An 18,964-nucleotide genomic window follows, 5' to 3' on the forward strand; every position below is an offset into this window, starting at 1 on the left:
GAAATTTTGCACACGCACCTTCCCACAATTCCATACCGTCAGTAGTCTACTTTCTGTTGAGTGATGTAAGGTTAGTGACAAAACATGCCACTTAAACATATTCTTTCTATTTCTTGACACTAGTAATTTCAATTTGTGCTAATACGAGCTTTGTCTTTATTGATAAAATATGCATGTGCTTGTTTCAAGACTCTATTACCGATATATTTTGTCTCAACCATTTCGCTGACTAGAGCATGTGCAGTGAATGTCAGTGACTGTGAAACCATAAGCTATTTCTAGGCAGTCGGTTCTAGTATTAACGTCTGTCATTTAATTAAAGGAAACAATTGTCAGGAGGTGCTATTTTAGAGTTTACATTTCAGACAGACTTAAGTAAGAAAATGTAGTTATGATTTTCAATACGATATTTCTACCGGTACCGGACATGATTGTTGACAGAAGACTTTGATCACGTATCTGGCTGAATGTTTTTTGCGAGACAGATTGGGCAAATTACTGGTAAAATCATGTTGCCCGACACAAATTGGGCAACTGTTAACTTTGAGCCCTGCAGCAGACGGATAAATCTGGTAAAGTAGACAGGTGTATCTGATACAGTAGACAGATGTATCTGGTAAAGTAGACAGATGTATCTGGTACAGCAGACAGATGTATCTGGTACAGTAGACAGATGTATCTGGTACAGTAGACAGATGTATCTGGTACAGCAGACAGATGTATCTGGTACAGTAGACAGATGTATCTGGTACAGCAGACAGATGTATCTGATACATTAGACAGATGTATCTGGTACAGTAGACAGATGTATCTGGTACAGTAGACAGATGTATCTGGTACAGCAGACAGATGTATCTGGTACAGTAGACAGATGTATCTGGTACAGTAGACAGATGTATCTGGTACAGCAGACAGATGTATCTGATACATTAGACAGATGTATCTGGTACAGTAGACAGATGTATCTGTACAGCAGACAGATGTATCTGGTACAGCAGACAGATGTATCTGGTACAGTAGACAGATGTATCTTGTACAGTAGACAGATGTATCTGGTACAGTAGACAGATGTATCTTGTACAGTAGACAGATGTATCTGGTACAGCAGACATGTATCTGGTACAGCAGACAGATGTATCTGGTAGACAGATGTATCTGGTACAGTAGACAGATGTATCTTGTACAGTAGACAGATGTATCTGGTACAGCAGACAGATGTATCTGGTACAGTAGACAGATGTATCTGGTACAGTAGACAGATGTATCTGGTACATTAGACAGATGTATCTGGTACAGTAGACAGATGTATCTGGTACAGCAGACAGATGTATCTGGTACAGTAGACAGATGTATCTGGTACAGCAGACAGATGTATCTGATACATTAGACAGATGTATCTGGTACAGTAGACAGATGTATCTGTACAGCAGACAGATGTATCTGGTACAGCAGACAGATGTATCTGGTACAGTAGACAGATGTATCTTGTACAGTAGACAGATGTATCTGGTACAGTAGACAGATGTATCTTGTACAGTAGACAGATGTATCTGGTACAGCAGACATGTATCTGGTACAGCAGACAGATGTATCTGGTACAGTAGACAGATGTATCTGGTACAGCAGACAGATGTATCTGGTACAGTAGACTGATGTATCTGGTACAGTAAAACATAATGTAAATGAATATATTATTTGCAGTTTTTCTTTGAGAAATCAAAGGTCCAAAGTAGGGGTTGGGGGTCAGGTATGCAAAACAGAAATAGGAAGGAATTCACTGTTGATTTATGAGCAACAGTTATAAATAAAATAGTTACTGTATATATTAATGTATACTATCTGAGTCAATATCATCCAAATCAGGACAAAGCATTTAAAAATGTTATGACAGGAAACTGCTGTCTGGTAAATATGTTGATTTTAATTTGATTATCTTTTGAAACACTTGCATGGGTTTTAGATGTAGGGAGAGTGAGAGATTTCAAGTTCAGGGTTTTAGATGAAGGGAGAGGGAGATATTTCAAGTTCAGGGTTTTAGATGTAGGGAGAGGGAGATATTTCAAATGCAGGGCTTTAGAGAGGGCGGTACAGGTTTTTAGGTGACCTATTGCAACATGTTATCGGGCATCGTGCCTCAATGTGTCATGCATCTGTTAACTTTTGACATTTTTTATTTCTTTTTATTAAAAACCCTAAACCAATTTCATTGAAATTTTGCAGAAACCTTCCCTAGCATAATATGAAGTAAAATAGTAAATTATACAGTGTCCATTCCACAGGGGCCTCAGGGACAGGGCAGAGTCTCATATAGACTTAAATTTCAAAAATCTTCTTATCAACATCCAGAGATTGGTAAAATCAAATGCTCATCATGGTTGGAAATGTCTTAAGGTGTTTTACTAAAATTGTGAATTTCATGGCTTTAGGGTCTCACATTTCCAATTTCAATTTCAATTGGAAATGTTTTAAACTTTGTTAGAATTGTGAGTGAAAGATGACCGCTTGATGGTATGCCCATATTGATCCTGGCTGACCCCCAGGGGCTGATGAGCAGGGTCAAAAGGGGTCAAATTGACTCAGATTACAAAAATCTTCCTTTCAACATCCAGATATGGTAGAATCAAATGCTCTTGATGGATGGAAGTGCCTTTAGGTGCTTTACCAAAAAAAATCGTAGGTTTATCCTTGGTGAGGAGGTTCACGTTACTAAAATGATTTTAGAAAGTTGTATTTTGGAGCATTTTGTTTATTTCCCATTGGAAATAACTTTTGATGGTATGCATGTCTTGAGACTGGCTTACTGTCATCAATGTCAGAAATTCTTTTTTGTGACACTCAAAATCTATCTTTATATTCAATATCACTTATCTCAGGTGATTCTCAAGGCTGCTAGGTCTCCTGTTTATATTGAATGACTTTCCTTCTTCAACTCGAGATATCAGGGAATGCTGATAATGATGAAATATTCTTATATTTTCAGTTGCCAGTGACAGGAAATGGTACAAAGGCTGTTACAAAGACAATTCTAGACCTGAGGTACCAGTTGGGGACAACACAAAAATATGGGGCTTACCATGGGGGACTCGCAATGAAACTGACCAAGACAACTGTTTAGTTGTAGAATGCTGCAGAAAATGCTTCTTACAAAGGTAAAATAAATATTCATCTACTTCTGTACATATCTTATCTGTAAAGTTTCCAGAACATAACCCTTCAATAATTTGTGATGACCAAAAAACCTTGTCACATTTCCTACACAAGCTGTCAGGGAAGCAAAGTGTGCATTGTCATCTGAGTGACAGAGAAGTGCCATCTTAACAATACACAATGTTGACCTGCTCCTTTATATCAGCATCCTTGTTTTTTCTTGAGTCATTTCAATATATCAAGACAAGATTCTCAATATCACACACTGTGGGATTTGTCAGGTGCCTGTCTAAAAGAACACTGAACACTGTTCCTATTCAATGATCTGACGTGAATGGTTCATTAGGCGAGTGCCAGAGACCATATCTAACACTGAACATTATGTATACGGCATTATTATATTAGGGTAGTGGTATTAATGAATTAGGGTAGAGGTAATACAGTATTAGGGTAGAGGTAATACAGTATTAGGGTAGAGGTAATACTGTATTAGGGTATAGGTAATAGGTAATACTGTATTAGGGTAGAGGTAATACTGTATAGGTAGAGGTAATACTGTATTAGGGTAGAGGTAATACAGTATTAGGGTAGAGGTAATGCTGTATTAGGGTAGAGGTAATACTGTATAGGGTAGAGGTAATGCTGTATAGGGTAGAGGTAATGCTGTATTAGGGTAGAGGTAATACTGTATTAGGGTAGAGGTAATACAGTATTAGGGTAGAGGTAATACAGTATTAGGGTAGAGGTAATACTGTATAGGGTAGAGGTAATGCTGTATTAGGGTAGAGGTAATACTGTATAGGGTAGAGGTAATACTGTATAGGGTAGAGGTAATGCTGTATTAGGGTAGAGGTAATACAGTATTAGGGTAGAGGTAATACTGTATTAGGGTAGAGGTAATACTGTATAGGGTAGAGGTAATACTGTATTAGGGTAGAGGTAATACTGTATTAGGGTAGAGGTAATAGGTAATACTGTATTAGGGTAGAGGTAATAGGTAATACTGTATTAGGGTAGAGGTAATAGGTAATACTGTATTAGGATAGAGGTAATACTGTATTAGGGTAGAGGTAATACTATATTAGGGTAGAGGTAATACTGTATAGGGAAGAGGTAATACTGTATAGGGTAGAGGTAATACTGTATTAGGGTAGAGGTAATAGGTAATACTGTATTAGGGTAGAGGTAATAGGTAATACTATATTAGGGTAGAGGTAATACTGTATAGGGTAGAGGTAATACTGTATTAGGGTAGAGGTAATAGGTAATACTGTATTAGGGTAGAGATAATACTATATTAGGATAGAGGTAATACTGTATTAGGGTAGAGGTAATACTGTATTAGGGTAGAGGTAATACAGTATTAGGGTAGAGGTAATGCTGTATTAGGGTAGAGGTAATACTGTATAGGGTAGAGGTAATGCTGTATAGGGTAGAGGTAATGCTGTATTAGGGTAGAGGTAATACTGTATTAGGGTAGAGGTAATACAGTATTAGGGTAGAGGTAATACAGTATTAGGGTAGAGGTAATACTGTATAGGGTAGAGGTAATGCTGTATTAGGGTAGAGGTAATACTGTATAGGGTAGAGGTAATACTGTATAGGGTAGAGGTAATGCTGTATTAGGGTAGAGGTAATACAGTATTAGGGTAGAGGTAATACTGTATTAGGGTAGAGGTAATACTGTATAGGGTAGAGGTAATACTGTATTAGGGTAGAGGTAATAGGTAATACTGTATTAGGGTAGAGGTAATAGGTAATACTGTATTAGGGTAGAGGTAATAGGTAATACTGTATTAGGGTAGAGGTAATAGGTAATACTGTATTAGGATAGAGGTAATACTGTATTAGGGTAGAGGTAATACTATATTAGGGTAGAGGTAATACTGTATAGCGTAGAGGTAATAGTGTATAGGGTAGAGGTAATACTGTATTAGGGTAGAGGTAATAGGTAATACTGTATTAGGGTAGAGGTAATAGGTAATACTATATTAGGGTAGAGGTAATACTGTATAGGGTAGAGGTAATACTGTATTAGGGTAGAGGTAATAGGTAATACTGTATTAGGGTAGAGGTAATACTATATTAGGATAGAGGTAATACTGTATTAGGGTAGAGGTAATACTGTATTAGGGTATAGCTAATACTGTATTACGGTAGAGGTAATACTGTATTAGGGTAGAGGTAATACTGTATTATGGTAGAGGTAATACTGTATTAGGGTATAGGTAATACTGTATTAGGGTAGAGGTAATACTGTATTAGGGTAGAGGTAATACTGTATTATGGTAGAGGTAATACTGTATTAGGGTATAGGTAATACTGTATTAGGGTAGAGGTAATACTGTATAGGGTAGAGGTAATACTGTATTAGGGTATAGGTAATACTGTATTACGGTAGAGGTAATACTGTATTAGGGTAGAGGTAATACTGTATTATGGTAGAGGTAATACTGTATTAGGGTATAGGTAATACTGTATTAGGGTAGAGGTAATACTGTATTAGGGTATAGGTAATACTGTATTACGGTAGAGGTAATACTGTATTAGGGTAGAGGTAATACTGTATTATGGTAGAGGTAATACTGTATTAGGGTATAGGTAATACTGTATTAGGGTAGAGGTAATACTGTATAGGGTATAGGTAATAGGTAATACAGTATTAGGGTAGAGGTAATACTGTATTAGGGTAGAGGTAATACTGTATTAGGGTAGAGGTAATACTGTATAGGGTAGAGGTAATACTGTATTAGGGTAGAGGTAATAGGTAATACTGTATTAGGGTAGAGGTAATACTGTATTAGGGTAGAGGTAATAGGTAATACTGTATTAGGGTAGAGGTAATACTGTATTAGGGTAGAGGTAATACTGTATTAGGGTAGAGGTAATAGGTAATGCTGTATTAGGGTAGAGGTAATACTGTATTAGGGTAGAGGTAATACTGTATTAGGGTATAGGTAATACTGTATTACGGTAGAGGCAATACTGTATTAGGGTAGAGGTAATACTGTATTATGGTAGAGGTAATACTGTATTAGGGTATAGGTAATACTGTATTAGGGTAGAGGTAATACTGTATAGGGTATAGGTAATAGGTAATACAGTATTAGGGTAGAGGTAATACTGTATTAGGGTAGAGGTAATACTGTATTAGGGTAGAGGTAATACTGTATAGGGTAGAGGTAATACTGTATTAGGGTAGAGGTAATAGGTAATACTGTATTAGGGTAGAGGTAATACTGTATTAGGGTAGAGGTAATAGGTAATACTGTATTAGGGTAGAGGTAATACTGTATTAGGGTAGAGGTAATAGGTAATACTGTATTAGGGTAGAGGTAATACTGTATTAGGGTAGGGGTAATACTGTATTAGGGAAGAGGTAACACTGTATAGGGTAGAGGTAATACTGTATAGGGTAGAGCTAATACTGTATTAGGGTAGAGGTAATACAGTATTAGGGTAGAGGTAATACTGTATTAGGGAAGAGGTAACACTGTATAGGGTAGAGGTAATACTGTATAGGGTAGAGCTAATACTGTATTAGGGTAGAGGTAATACAGTATTAGGGTAGAGGTAATACTGTATAGGGTAGAGGTAATGCTGTATTAGGGTAGAGCTAATACTGTATTAGAGTAGAGCTAATACTATATTAGGGTAGAGGTAATACTGTATAGGGTAGAGGTAATACTGTATAGGGTAGAGGTAATACTGTATTAGGGTAGAGGTAATACGGTATTAGGGTAGAGGTAATAGGTAATACTGTATAGGGTAGAGGTAATACTGTATTAGGGTAGAGGTAATACTGTATTAGGGTAGAGGTAATGCTATATTAGGGTAGAGGTAATACTGTATTAGGGTAGAGGTAATACTGTATTAGGGTAGAGGTAATGCTATATTAGGGTAGAGGTAATACTGTATTAGGGTAGAGGTAATACTGTGTTAGGGTAGAGGTAATAGGTAATGCTGTATTAGGGTAGAGGTAATACTGTATAGGGTAGAGGTAATACTGTATAGGGTAGAGGTAATACTGTATTAGGATAGAGGTAATACGGTATTAGGGTAGAGGTAATAGGTAATACTGTATAGGGTAGAGGTAATACTGTATTAGGGTAGAGGTAATACTGTATTAGGGTAGAGGTAATGCTATATTAGGGTAGAGGTAATACTGTATTAGGGTAGAGGTAATACTGTATTAGGGTAGAGGTAATGCTATATTAGGGTAGAGGTAATACTGTATTAGGGTAGAGGTAATACTGTGTTAGGGTAGAGGTAATAGGTAATGCTGTATTAGGGTAGAGGTAATACTGTATAGGGTAGAGGTAATACTGTATTAGGGTAGAGGTAATACTGTATAGGGTAGAGGTAATGCTGTATTAGGGAAGAGGTAACACTGTTGTAACGTGGGACAGGCCTCTGTGCAGTATATCAGGAAATCAACACAAGAATGCAACAAATGAACATATACACAAATTTATTAACATAGAGAACATGAAAACTACAGACACCCAGTCACACTCACAATCACTCTCCATTCATACACTTTAACAGTAAAGATGGCTACAGTCTCTTCACAGACAAGGTACAAGGTGGTCTCACAATCAACATCTCCAATGTGTCGAATAGTGCACACGGAGGGTGCACGCAAAACAACTTCCGTGGACTGACAAAGTCCGAGTTGTAAAGGAACGACTCGCTCAGTTCCCAACACCAAGACGAATCGCTGACAAAGCAACCGTATCCTGAAAACTCCCTCACTGATAGGGCGGTGACTAGCTTACATATTACAGCCGAGTCGCTACATGACAGCCTGTCCCTGGAGACAATCCTTCTTTGCAGTTGACCTAGACCCTGAGTAACTGAGATATAATATTGGTCGGTCCCGTTACTGCACAGCGAAGACCTGGCACTCCAGCGGTGCTGACCTTCTGTAGGCTCTATGGTGATTTACCCATCATGTGAAGCTTAAAACAAAAACAAAAGACCACTAAACGTTCATCCTTCCACCCATGACTACAATTACATATAACTCACAAAGTTTCTTACAACTAACCAGTAAATTAACATTATTTATAATCAATACTCTATTATTTGTTTGTGTAATACAATGGGAATACACGACTACATTTTACAATTCTACGGTGCGTGATAAAATACACAATATCAAAAGTCAACAAAACAACCATATCGTTACGCGAAACATACACGACGCTAAAGGCCTTCTATAGAATTTATACCGTGACTCTCTCACACCGGTTCATGCGCACACGACTTCCACTCACGGCTTCCATACTTTTTTTAACACAAACGTAACCACATTTCTACGTGTACTTTACGGTTTTACAACGACTAAATAACTGACAAAATAGCCACTCTAGATGTACAATAACAATTTTCAAATGTATCCAGCCTAATTCAACGTTAAATCCTAGAAAATAAACATGCATCGTAAACACTGAAAGCTACGCATGAACGAACATGCACCGACAATAGATAGCTTGACCTATAAGAAGGACATCGTAAATATGGCGATAAACAACCACATAAAACAGCATATTACGAAAGAAAGACAGAATACTTACCCCAGTCAGATGTCTGGGCTTCATTTCCACGACTAAACAAAGTCACTCACGCCATAAAATCGGCAAACAGGTAACGAAAACAGAACAAAGGCGTGCTGGTCACCTGGACAGTCAATGTCCACTGTTCCGCTAACACTCACATACCCGCTCACATGACCAACTCAATAACAATGCACAGGTAAACATACAGGTGTGCGTGACAACTGTATTAGGGTAGAGGTAATACTGTATAGGGTAGAGGTAACACTGTATAGTGTAGAGGTAATACTGTATAGGGTAGAGGTAATACTGTATTAGGGTAGAGGTAATACTGTATTAGGGTAGAGGTAATGCTATATTAGGGTAGAGGTAATACTGTATTAGGATAGAGGTAATACTGTATTAGGGTAGAGGTAATACTGTATTAAAGTAGAGGTAATAGGTAATGCTGTATTAGGGTAGAGGTAATACTGTATAGGGTTGAGGTAATGCTGTATTAGGGTAGAGGTAATACTGTATTAGGATAGAGGTAATACTGTATTAGGGTAGAAGTAATAGGTAATACTGTATTAGGGTAGAGGTAATACTGTATTAGGGTAGAGGTAATAGGTAATACTGTATTAGGGTAGAGGTAATGCTGTATTAGGGTAGAGGTAATACTGTATTAGGGTAGAGGTAATAGGTAATACTGTATTAGGGTAGAGTTAATACTGTATAGGGTAGAGGTAATACTGTATTAGGGTAGAGGTAATACTGTATTAGGGTAGAGGTAATGCTATATTAGGGTAGAGGTAATAGGTAATACTGTATTAGGGTAGAGGTAATACTGTATTAGGGTAGAGGTAATAGGTAATACTGTATTAGGGTAGAGGTAATACTGTATAGGGTAGAGGTAATACTGTATTAGGGTAGAGGTAATGCTATATTAGGGTAGAGGTAATACTGTATTAGGATAGAGGTAATACTGTATTAGGGTAGAGGTAATACTGTATTAGGGTAGAGGTAACAGGTAATGCTGTATTAGGGTAGAGGTAATACTGTATAGGGTAGAGGTAATGCTGTATTAGGGTAGAGGTAATACTGTATTAGGGTAGAGGTAATACTGTATTAGGGTAGAGGTAATACTGTATAGGGTAGAGGTAATACTGTATTAGGGTAGAGGTAATACTGTATTAGGGTAGAGGTAATGCTGTATTAGGATAGAGGTAATACTGTATTAGGGTAGAGGTAATAGGTAATACTGTATTAGGGTAGAGGTAATACTGTATAGGGTAGAGGTAATACTGTATAGGTAATAGGTAATACAGTATTAGGGTAGAGGTAATACTGTATTAGGGTAGAGGTAATACTTTATTAGGGTAGAGGTAATAAATACTGTATTAGGGTAGAGGTAATACTGTATTAGGGTAGAGGTAATGCTGTATTAGGGTAGAGGTAATACTGTATAGGGTAGAGGTAATACTGTATTAGGGTAGAGGTAATACGTAATGCTGTATTAGGGTAGAGGTAATACTGTATTAGGGTAGAGGTAATAGGTAATACTGTATTAGGGTAGAGGTAATACTGTATTAGGGTAGAGGTAATAGGTAATGCTGTATTAGGGTAGAGGTAATACTGTATTAGGATAGAGGTAATACTGTATTAGGGTAGAGGTAATACAGTATTAGGGTAGAGGTAATAGGTAATGCTGTATTAGGGTAGAGGTAATACTGTATAGGGTAGAGGTAATACTGTATTAGGGTAGAGGTAATAGGTAATGCTGTATTAGGGTAGAGGTAATACTGTATAGGGTAGAGGTAATACTGTATAGGGTAGAGGTAATACAGTATTAGGGTAGAGGTAATACTGTATTAGGGTAGAGGTAACACTGTATAGGGTAGAGGTAATACTGTATTAGGGTAGAGGTAATACTGTATTAGGGTAGTGGTAATACTGCATTAGGGTAGAGGTAATACTATATTAGGGTAGAGGTAATACTGTATTAGGGTAGAGGTAATACTGTATTAGGGTAGAGGTAACACTGTATTAGGGTAGAGGTAACACTGTATTAGGGTAGAGGTAATACTGTATTATGATGGAGGTATTACTGAGCTTGCAGTGGTAGCTACATGTATACAGAGGAGTGATAGTAATGAGAGTTGCTTCCCTTCCAATGCTATTTACTATTGTATACTGATGACGATAGTTTACTTATTCAGTGAACTCTAAAGAGTTTTTGATCCTCATCTAACACATTTCCCATGTAAGAATATTAGTGGAGTAAAGTTTACTTATTTTACAAGGTCTTTTTTTAAAACTGGAATTGGTGAAGTGTTACTTGGCTGTTGTTTTTGTTGTCAATAAGATTTCATTGTAAATTTCAACGTCCTGTAATCTGTTGTTCAAAAAAATTTCAATGAATATTTGATAGAAATTTTCATTAACTGTTGGATCTCATAATGGATTCTGCAATGTTGTCACCAAATTGTCATTGGGGCTCAATTTGTAGTGAAACAGCCTAGCTCAGTTTCTCCTATTCCCAATCAAAGTTGGAATTTAGTTACCATGTAGTATGTAGTATGGGCCAACAAGAGTGATTGGTATATTCCAATCAAAGGTGGAATTTAGTTACCAGGTAGTATGGACTACTATTTTGATCAAAGGTGGAATTTGTAAAACCATATTTGTACTAGTATTGTAATAATATCAGATTTCAGTTTTATTTTTTTAAGTAAAAAGGTTTTAGTGAATATTGAGATGTTTTCTGTGAAATTGGCTTGGCTGTCTTATTTACTTAAAAGTAAGTTTTAGATCTCATTTAAATATTTATGTAATTATATGGATATAAAACAATGTATATATATGAGTAACAGAGCTGTATTTTACTTTTCTAGTTCATGTTTATATAGAACTAAGATACTTCATTGTTATGACAATATACAGCAAAACTATAATGCTAGGATATAGAAACTAGATATTGAGAATTCTTAATTGCATTATGTTAATCCTAGACTTAGGTGATTTGTACATAGCGTCACCACTATCGACATCTGTCAGCCTGAATCAGTTGTGATATGATTAGTGTATCAAATTGCACTTTAAGGTTAAACAATTTATTTATGAGAAAGTTAATGTGATAATTTAATTACTTTGTGATAAATTTGATAAGGTGACACTTGTTTAAATTGGTTAAGTCACACATAGGCCAAACCCTAACATTCCAAATTATGGCACTGTATATGTGAAGTTTTTGAAAGTTGAACAGCTCCTATACAAAAACAGAGATAATTTACATAATGCCTTATATTACAACACATTAGGGTAGTGTTTTGGGCATAACATGAAGTATGGGTGTTGCTTTGTCTTTGTACATTTCTTAAGTGAAAAGTTGCATATTAAAAAAATTCAGGCTTGTTTTAGGACTCTGTTTACCTGATGAAGCTGATCATACTTTAGTTACAGCTGTACCAGTCATTTGGCTTTAGCTCAGATTTAATGTGTTCTTCATAAGTAGAATTCACCTTTGTTTTGAATGGAGATGTTTCAAGTTTTAAGGTTTATGTAGTTTTAACAATGTTTTAACCAGAACTGAAGTAGATTGAAGCATTTTCATCACATGTTAAATATATCATAATTTTCAATAACTTTCACCATTCAAAACTATTATGAAAGAAGTGTTTAGCGGCAGACTTTGTTACATATCCAATTTGACATGAACAAACTCAATATACTTGTCAAGTATTAGTATCAAATTTCACATCAGGGTACTTGATATATGTAAATACAAAAAGCATTATATTGAAAATCTGTTACAGTCAGAATTCAAAATGCAGTGACCTACAGAAAATTTTTAATTTCAGCACTTCTGGGACAAGTCACGCTTGGATGAATTTTGATGTGGTGATTAATTAGTTCTGTTACATTTCTTTCCAATTTTAGGTAATATGATGAATTGATTTTAGAATGATTAAATCTATGGTCTATGCCAGATACAGGATGTACTTTAAGTTTTATGTTTTGAAACAAAAATCATTATCCTTGTTGAGCTCTATTCATGTGACAAAAAATCAAACAAATTTTAACAACATAGAAGTGTTCAGGATTTCAAATTTAAATTTATTTATTAGCTTTCTGTCTGATATTTTTATCCATGTCAGTCAGATTTAATCTACTGAGACTTAAAACAAATTATCCATGTTCTGAGGATGTGTGGATGCATACATTAACTCATTTTGATATCGGTTTGCTGTTATTGTGATTAAAAGTAGATTTGTAAGGGTGAAAAGGTCAGATAACTTTCTTGTTGTTTGGATAAGGAAACTATGAAATGTGTAACAATTTTATTGTTACTTTAAAATTCGTGATTATATTTGTATTTGTATTTCCAGAAAAAGAACTTTATCTCATTTATTTGTGAAGGCTGATAAATCAAATTATTGATAATGAAAATGTTAACACTTTAATTACTCCCAAATTATGAATATGAAATAAATTTGAGTGCACGGCTGTATGACAAACTAATGTATATCTAGTACATGTATGTATAATATCTTTGTGATTTTTATGATGAAGCATAACGAAGTCTATCGTCCATAAATCCCATCCCATCTAACAAATGTGCTATTGTAGTTAATTTATATATCACATGTATTGGCCTGTTCAACAGTGCTATGTAAATTTTACTGTCCCAGAATTTGCCCGACGTCTTAAAAAAAATCATGATTGAACATTAGTTATGTGACACTGCATGAATTTGATAAACATAAAATTATGTAGCATTTTCTCTATAAGATCATTACCATAAAAAAATATTGAACTTGTCTGATAAGTAGAGAGGATCTTGAATGAGTGTTGATGTAATTTGGAATTTATTAATTATAAATTATTAATTTAGGCAAGACAAATATGATGCCATCTAGATCTAACTTATTTATGACATCATAATAGTGACATTACACATGTATCAAATTATATTTATGACAATCATATGACTTGACATAACAGGCCAGTTATATAGAATTCAATATGAGACACTATAACTAAATGTTTTCGGTTTTCTTTCAATAAAGAGGAGTGGATGTAATGGTGGAGAGGATGTGTGTGATTCCTGCTTTTCCATTCAGCGTAGACTGTGGGTTTTCATGTCATTTAGGCTGTAAAGTCTCTTGTACTTTAAATGTTGAAAAGATGGCACAAAGCATTGCGTGTACTCCCAATGAAGAAAAAGTTCATAGATACGACTTCTGTAAACTTGCCAAATTATTATAAAATTAAATATCAGAACCTTGGTTCTCAAAGATTTGTTAGCTAAACTGTAATTGCTATATTGAGCACTACTAGATCTATTGTTTTAGAATTTATATTTTTGTAGTTTTATGTTTTGTTTGAATTATAGTCTTAGAATATACAGTTAAAATGATAAATTCATTAATCTTAAAAATACTTTCTTATGTTGTTCTTTTGTACATTTATTTGTAGCCAAGTTGATCAGCCTTTTAACTGTGTGATACAGAAATAAAAGAAAAAGTTAATCTTTTTCCTATTTTCTAAATTGGGTGGAGTTACAAATTATATTTCAAGACCCTGTAGCTTATCAAGATGTTGATGTGAATGGGCATAGTTTCATGTACACCACACAGACTGACTAAACCTAGTACACATTGTGTAATATCACTGTAATGTTTGTACCAAACATCTGACATCTCTATTGACGATATTGGGTGTGACCATCATAGATTTTATTTAAAAGTCGCTAGGTGTATGTATTAATGTAACCTTCCTATTTGCCTGTAGTTAATCTAAATGTGGGTGATTTTAGATTTTTCATTGCACCTGTTTGCAATTTTATCGTAATGGTTAAATTTCCTTGATTTATCTTAGCCTGTATACATCAATTTAAATACTGTGTTAGGTATATGTTACCTTAAGTTTGGTTTATTATGTAATAAGATATATCTCCTTATAAGTAATCCTGTTTACTTTCCAAATTTGAAAATCAGAAGTAATCAATCTATGACTTTTTTCCAAACCCACCTCCTATCTAGAAAATCTGACATGATAGAAACAGTGGTTGGATTGAATTGGTCAATTCAGTACATTTATTTAATTTCAATACGGTAACAAGTTAAGAATTTTTTATAGATATTATAAAATGTCAGAGGTATAAAACTGAATGTTACAATTTATCAGGGACACCTGCATATTATGAGTTATTGTTTGTACTTTCAAATTAGTAATTCATTATTTCAACCTCAGCACGATAATGATACCAGGTTACTGTAAACAATGCTTACTATAAAAATGGAGTTACGTAATTCCATTTGCAGTATCTCAGTATGAAGTGTCTGAAATTACATTAAGAAAACCTTTCATAATTAGGATTAAATTTTGAAAGGTCTGCCAAATTGGAGGTTGGGGATGGGGGTTTGAAGTATGTATAGGAAGGAGATCTTAAAGGGAAAATCTTATTGTTATTCTGTGAACCACTGTCACATCAATATGAAGCAATGAGAAGAACTAGTTAATTCTTTGATATAAACTCTGAATATGAACAGAATAAAAAACTCGGAAAATGATTCAAGAATGTTTGATGTTGGATTTGTTTGTGTGAAGTAGTCTTTGATGCAGTTTTATTTTATACCCATGCAGCCAAATATAGTGCACATCAGTAGATGGAACAGCCATCACAAAACTTATCATTCAATAAATAATTCAGGTAATAGATATTGACGGAGACCTACCGCAGTGTTCAATGTTGCATTGATGTTCTCCCAGTACAGAAATGGACTTTCAGTGGCTTAGGGTAACAGGCAGGTAATACAAATGCAGGAGTTACAGAAATTATACACTGTCTCCATCAAGAGCTCACTACATTGTAATTAAGCTATTGTATAATTAATTGGCTTGATTAAAGAATTTGTAAGCCTAATAATTAAACAGAGAGCTAACAGTAATTAAGCTAAATTATTTTGTAGAGCACTGATATGAAAATAGTGTTAGAGTCGGGTGGCACGTTGCATAGTGCACTCTCCTGTTATCAATTCAGCAACCGGAGTCAATTTCATTTCATGTTAATTACACCAAGTCTATTGGTTTCCTTTGGCATTGAGACATTCCGGACTTTAGTGTTTTACCTGTGTTTTTTGATGCATTGATATCGTGATTTCTACCGGTTTGCACAATTAGAGTTTCTGGATGATTTCAGCCTTTGAGAACAAAATTTCTTTTCAGCAAAGTACAATTTTTCTGTAGAAAGGACTTAGAAATCTATACGTTTCAACCTTTTTGTTTAAAGGGCCATTTTCATCTCAATCTTTTTTATCCAACCATTATACCACCAAAATATATCAAGAAAATACCAACATGGCAACTTAATCATAATTCTAACTCAAATTCTATGAAGCCAGGGCAAAATATGAACAAAAGAAAGATTTACATGGAGACTCCTGAATAAGTACAAGGAGATTAAGACAAGGTGTTTTGGAAGAGTAAGCATCGTTTGCTTCAGACATTTGAATGCAATTGATGAAGGAAGGACATTTTTGACTCATACCCTGCCTGGGTCTTGAACTCATGATCTATGATCCCACAAATCACCAAGCAAAGAAATTCCAAACTGCCTTACCATTGCACCAACACATCATCCCCTAAAAAGGATGTTTGGAAGTTGTACTGATAGATAGCTAGAAATTCTTCACATGATCATAATGGCAAATTATCTATAAATACATAATATTGAACACCTGGATTGCAATGTTTATACATACATGGATATGAGTGGCAGTGTACCAGGGCCTGCAACACCTTAGTAACAGAGTTATTGCCCTTTGTTAAAATTTTGTATCCGATGATGTTTTATTGGGGGCATTCATCACTTTCACTGATACTCTTGTTTTGTGATAGTTGCAAAAATGATGAGATACTAATCGTTTCTCCTATGAAAATAAGTGACATTATTAAATGTTGGATTACATAGAATATCTATATGGAAAAAAAGTCAGTGTTTCAAGAAAATATGAAACTCACTAGAAAGTGACATAAAGTGATATAACATTAAGTGGTTTCCACTGTACTGTCTTTTCTACTTGTCAATTCTTGACAAGTTATTGGATGCCTCCATAGCTGTGATCACTGGTGTGTGTGCAATCAAGCATGAATTACAGATCTCTTTCCCCACACTGGAGATAATGTCTGTCGGGAAAGTTGTTTCCCCACCGATGGCATGGTAGTTTTCCCCTCGTGGGTTTTCCTCCAACTTCCGAAACAGGATTTGTTCCCTTAGTGGTGTTGTATTAGTAATAAGCTCTACAGAGCATGTGCTAACACGTGTATGACATTAAATAAAGGTTTGTTTTTCATTTTCAAGAGAGCTTGTATATAAGCCACAATCGCCATGTTGTTTACTGTTGAATGTTTACTACCTTTAATCATGCTACTTGAAAATGGCTATAACATGAGACACAGTAGATGAATGATGTACTATACTGTAGGATAAGTGGTCAGAAAGTGGCAGTCCTATGAGACTGGAGACTGTTAAATATATGTCCTCACATGAAAGGAATGCCAGTCTGAGGTCACATAATCACTTGTACTGTTAGAATTGAGTTTTTATTTGCTAAACAGTACAACAGCTTACTGGCTAGCATTCTGTTCATGATTTGAGAAATGTTGTTTAAATTTATTCCAAGTTTTTATTTTAGGACTTGATTAAATTTTGTTTACAGTTTTATTTCAGTCTGAAACAGACTTCGCTGTATCACCTCATTAAATATAGATGAGTATCTTTTGGTAGTATAGGAGATGTTCCAATGAACAACTGTAGGCAGCTACAATGACAGTATTTTGAGAGATGGCCAGCCGTGCTACAAACTCACTTTATGATCTTATGTTAAGTAACTAACATGCATTTACAGAATTAAAACTGATTTTGTTTATGGACAGATATTAAAGTTTACCCTATGTTATATCCTATAAAAAAGCAGGAATGCCTCTTTTATTTTTTAAAAAAGAAAAACAATCACATATGTTTGGGACCGACTTTCAAAAAACAGCTTTAGTGGTATCATTGTATAGGACATGTATTGAAAGTGGAGCCCTTATAGTCCTCAGAGACAAATAGTGTGATAATTTGTCTGGGAATAAAGAGGTCATGACAGGCCATTAAACTCACCTGAAACACTAGCCATTACAGATAACAGTTTGTGTTGACTATACAAGTATGTTATTTATTGTACAACAGGGAGTAGGAGAGCTGACTCCTCCCTTACCCCCCTATATAATTCATTGTCTTCATGACCTGCTTTGATGTCTTATCGACCCTCAGTTCATGATTCAGACCTCTGCTAAGGTGTGGTATGAAAAATTTGGTGCCGTTATAAATAAAATGTCTAAATTGTCACGTTGCTGTTATAAATAAGATGTCTTAATTGTCATGAAATTTATGAGTTAAACATGACCTGAAAACGATGAAAATTCAACTCTGACCTCTCAGTACACCTGAAAGCTAATCTGTGTAATGAGTGAGTTAAGAGGAAAAAAAGTACATCTTAACTTGCTAAAATTTATTTCTTTTTGGAACTGAAAAAAGAGCAGGGAGGTTTGTGGAAGTCAACATTGTCCCATATTGTATAGCACCCTTGTATGCTCATGCATATACAGAGTATGTATAATATTCAAATACATTGAATGTGGACCTGAAATTCAAATCTCCTTTGTGAGTTAAGTGATATTATAGCATGTAAAATGAGTGCACTATAGAATAAACACCTTAGATATCAGTTATATAATGCCTGTTATCTTATACAGGTAGGCTATGAACCTATATATTTGCTATGCCTTGCTGTTTTATAATTAATGGATTTCTGTAAAAACCTTGATGAAAGGAAACAGAAACAGAGCTTATGTAAATAATTTATCCAGCCAGGGTACTATTTAACAAGAGGCTCAATTGTCCTGTATTGCTCATCTGTTGTGTAGTCTATATACATAATAGGTTTTGTCAGAAGAGTCCATTATGGTCAATATTGAATCCCTTTGACTGAGCAAGCTTGGAGCCAAATATCATGACATGAGGTTTTGAGTATTAAAAGTTGCTTGAGAATTTCAACACATATTTCCCTTGTGGCATATTAAAAACTAGTCATTGTCTTTTGCTGAAACAAACTTGATAGCCATTCATCCAAGGAGCTAATCATTTTTGATTATTTAGAAGAAATTCTTTGAACATTTAACACAAAAGAACACTTGACTTTGAAAGTGCATCCAGGTTATTCATTACAAGC

At 35.1% G+C, this 18,964-nt stretch overlaps 1 protein-coding gene across 1 annotated transcript in view; it reads left to right on the forward strand.

Annotated features, from left to right (window-relative positions):
- The window catches only part of LOC132565563 (uncharacterized), an 88,771-nt gene that overhangs the window by 3,097 nt on the left and 66,710 nt on the right, over window positions 1-18,964 (forward strand). The window contains exon 2 of the mRNA XM_060230211.1: window positions 2,981-3,149. Coding sequence (XP_060086194.1) covers window positions 2,981-3,149 — 169 coding nt within the window. The remainder of the gene's footprint in view (window positions 1-2,980; window positions 3,150-18,964) is intronic.

The sequence above is a fragment of the Ylistrum balloti genome, unplaced genomic scaffold (assembly GCF_031769215.1).
Source record: "Ylistrum balloti isolate Yb309-2 unplaced genomic scaffold, AGI_CSIRO_Ybal_v1 Utg369724, whole genome shotgun sequence".
Classification (NCBI taxonomy): Eukaryota; Metazoa; Mollusca; class Bivalvia; order Pectinida; family Pectinidae; genus Ylistrum; species Ylistrum balloti.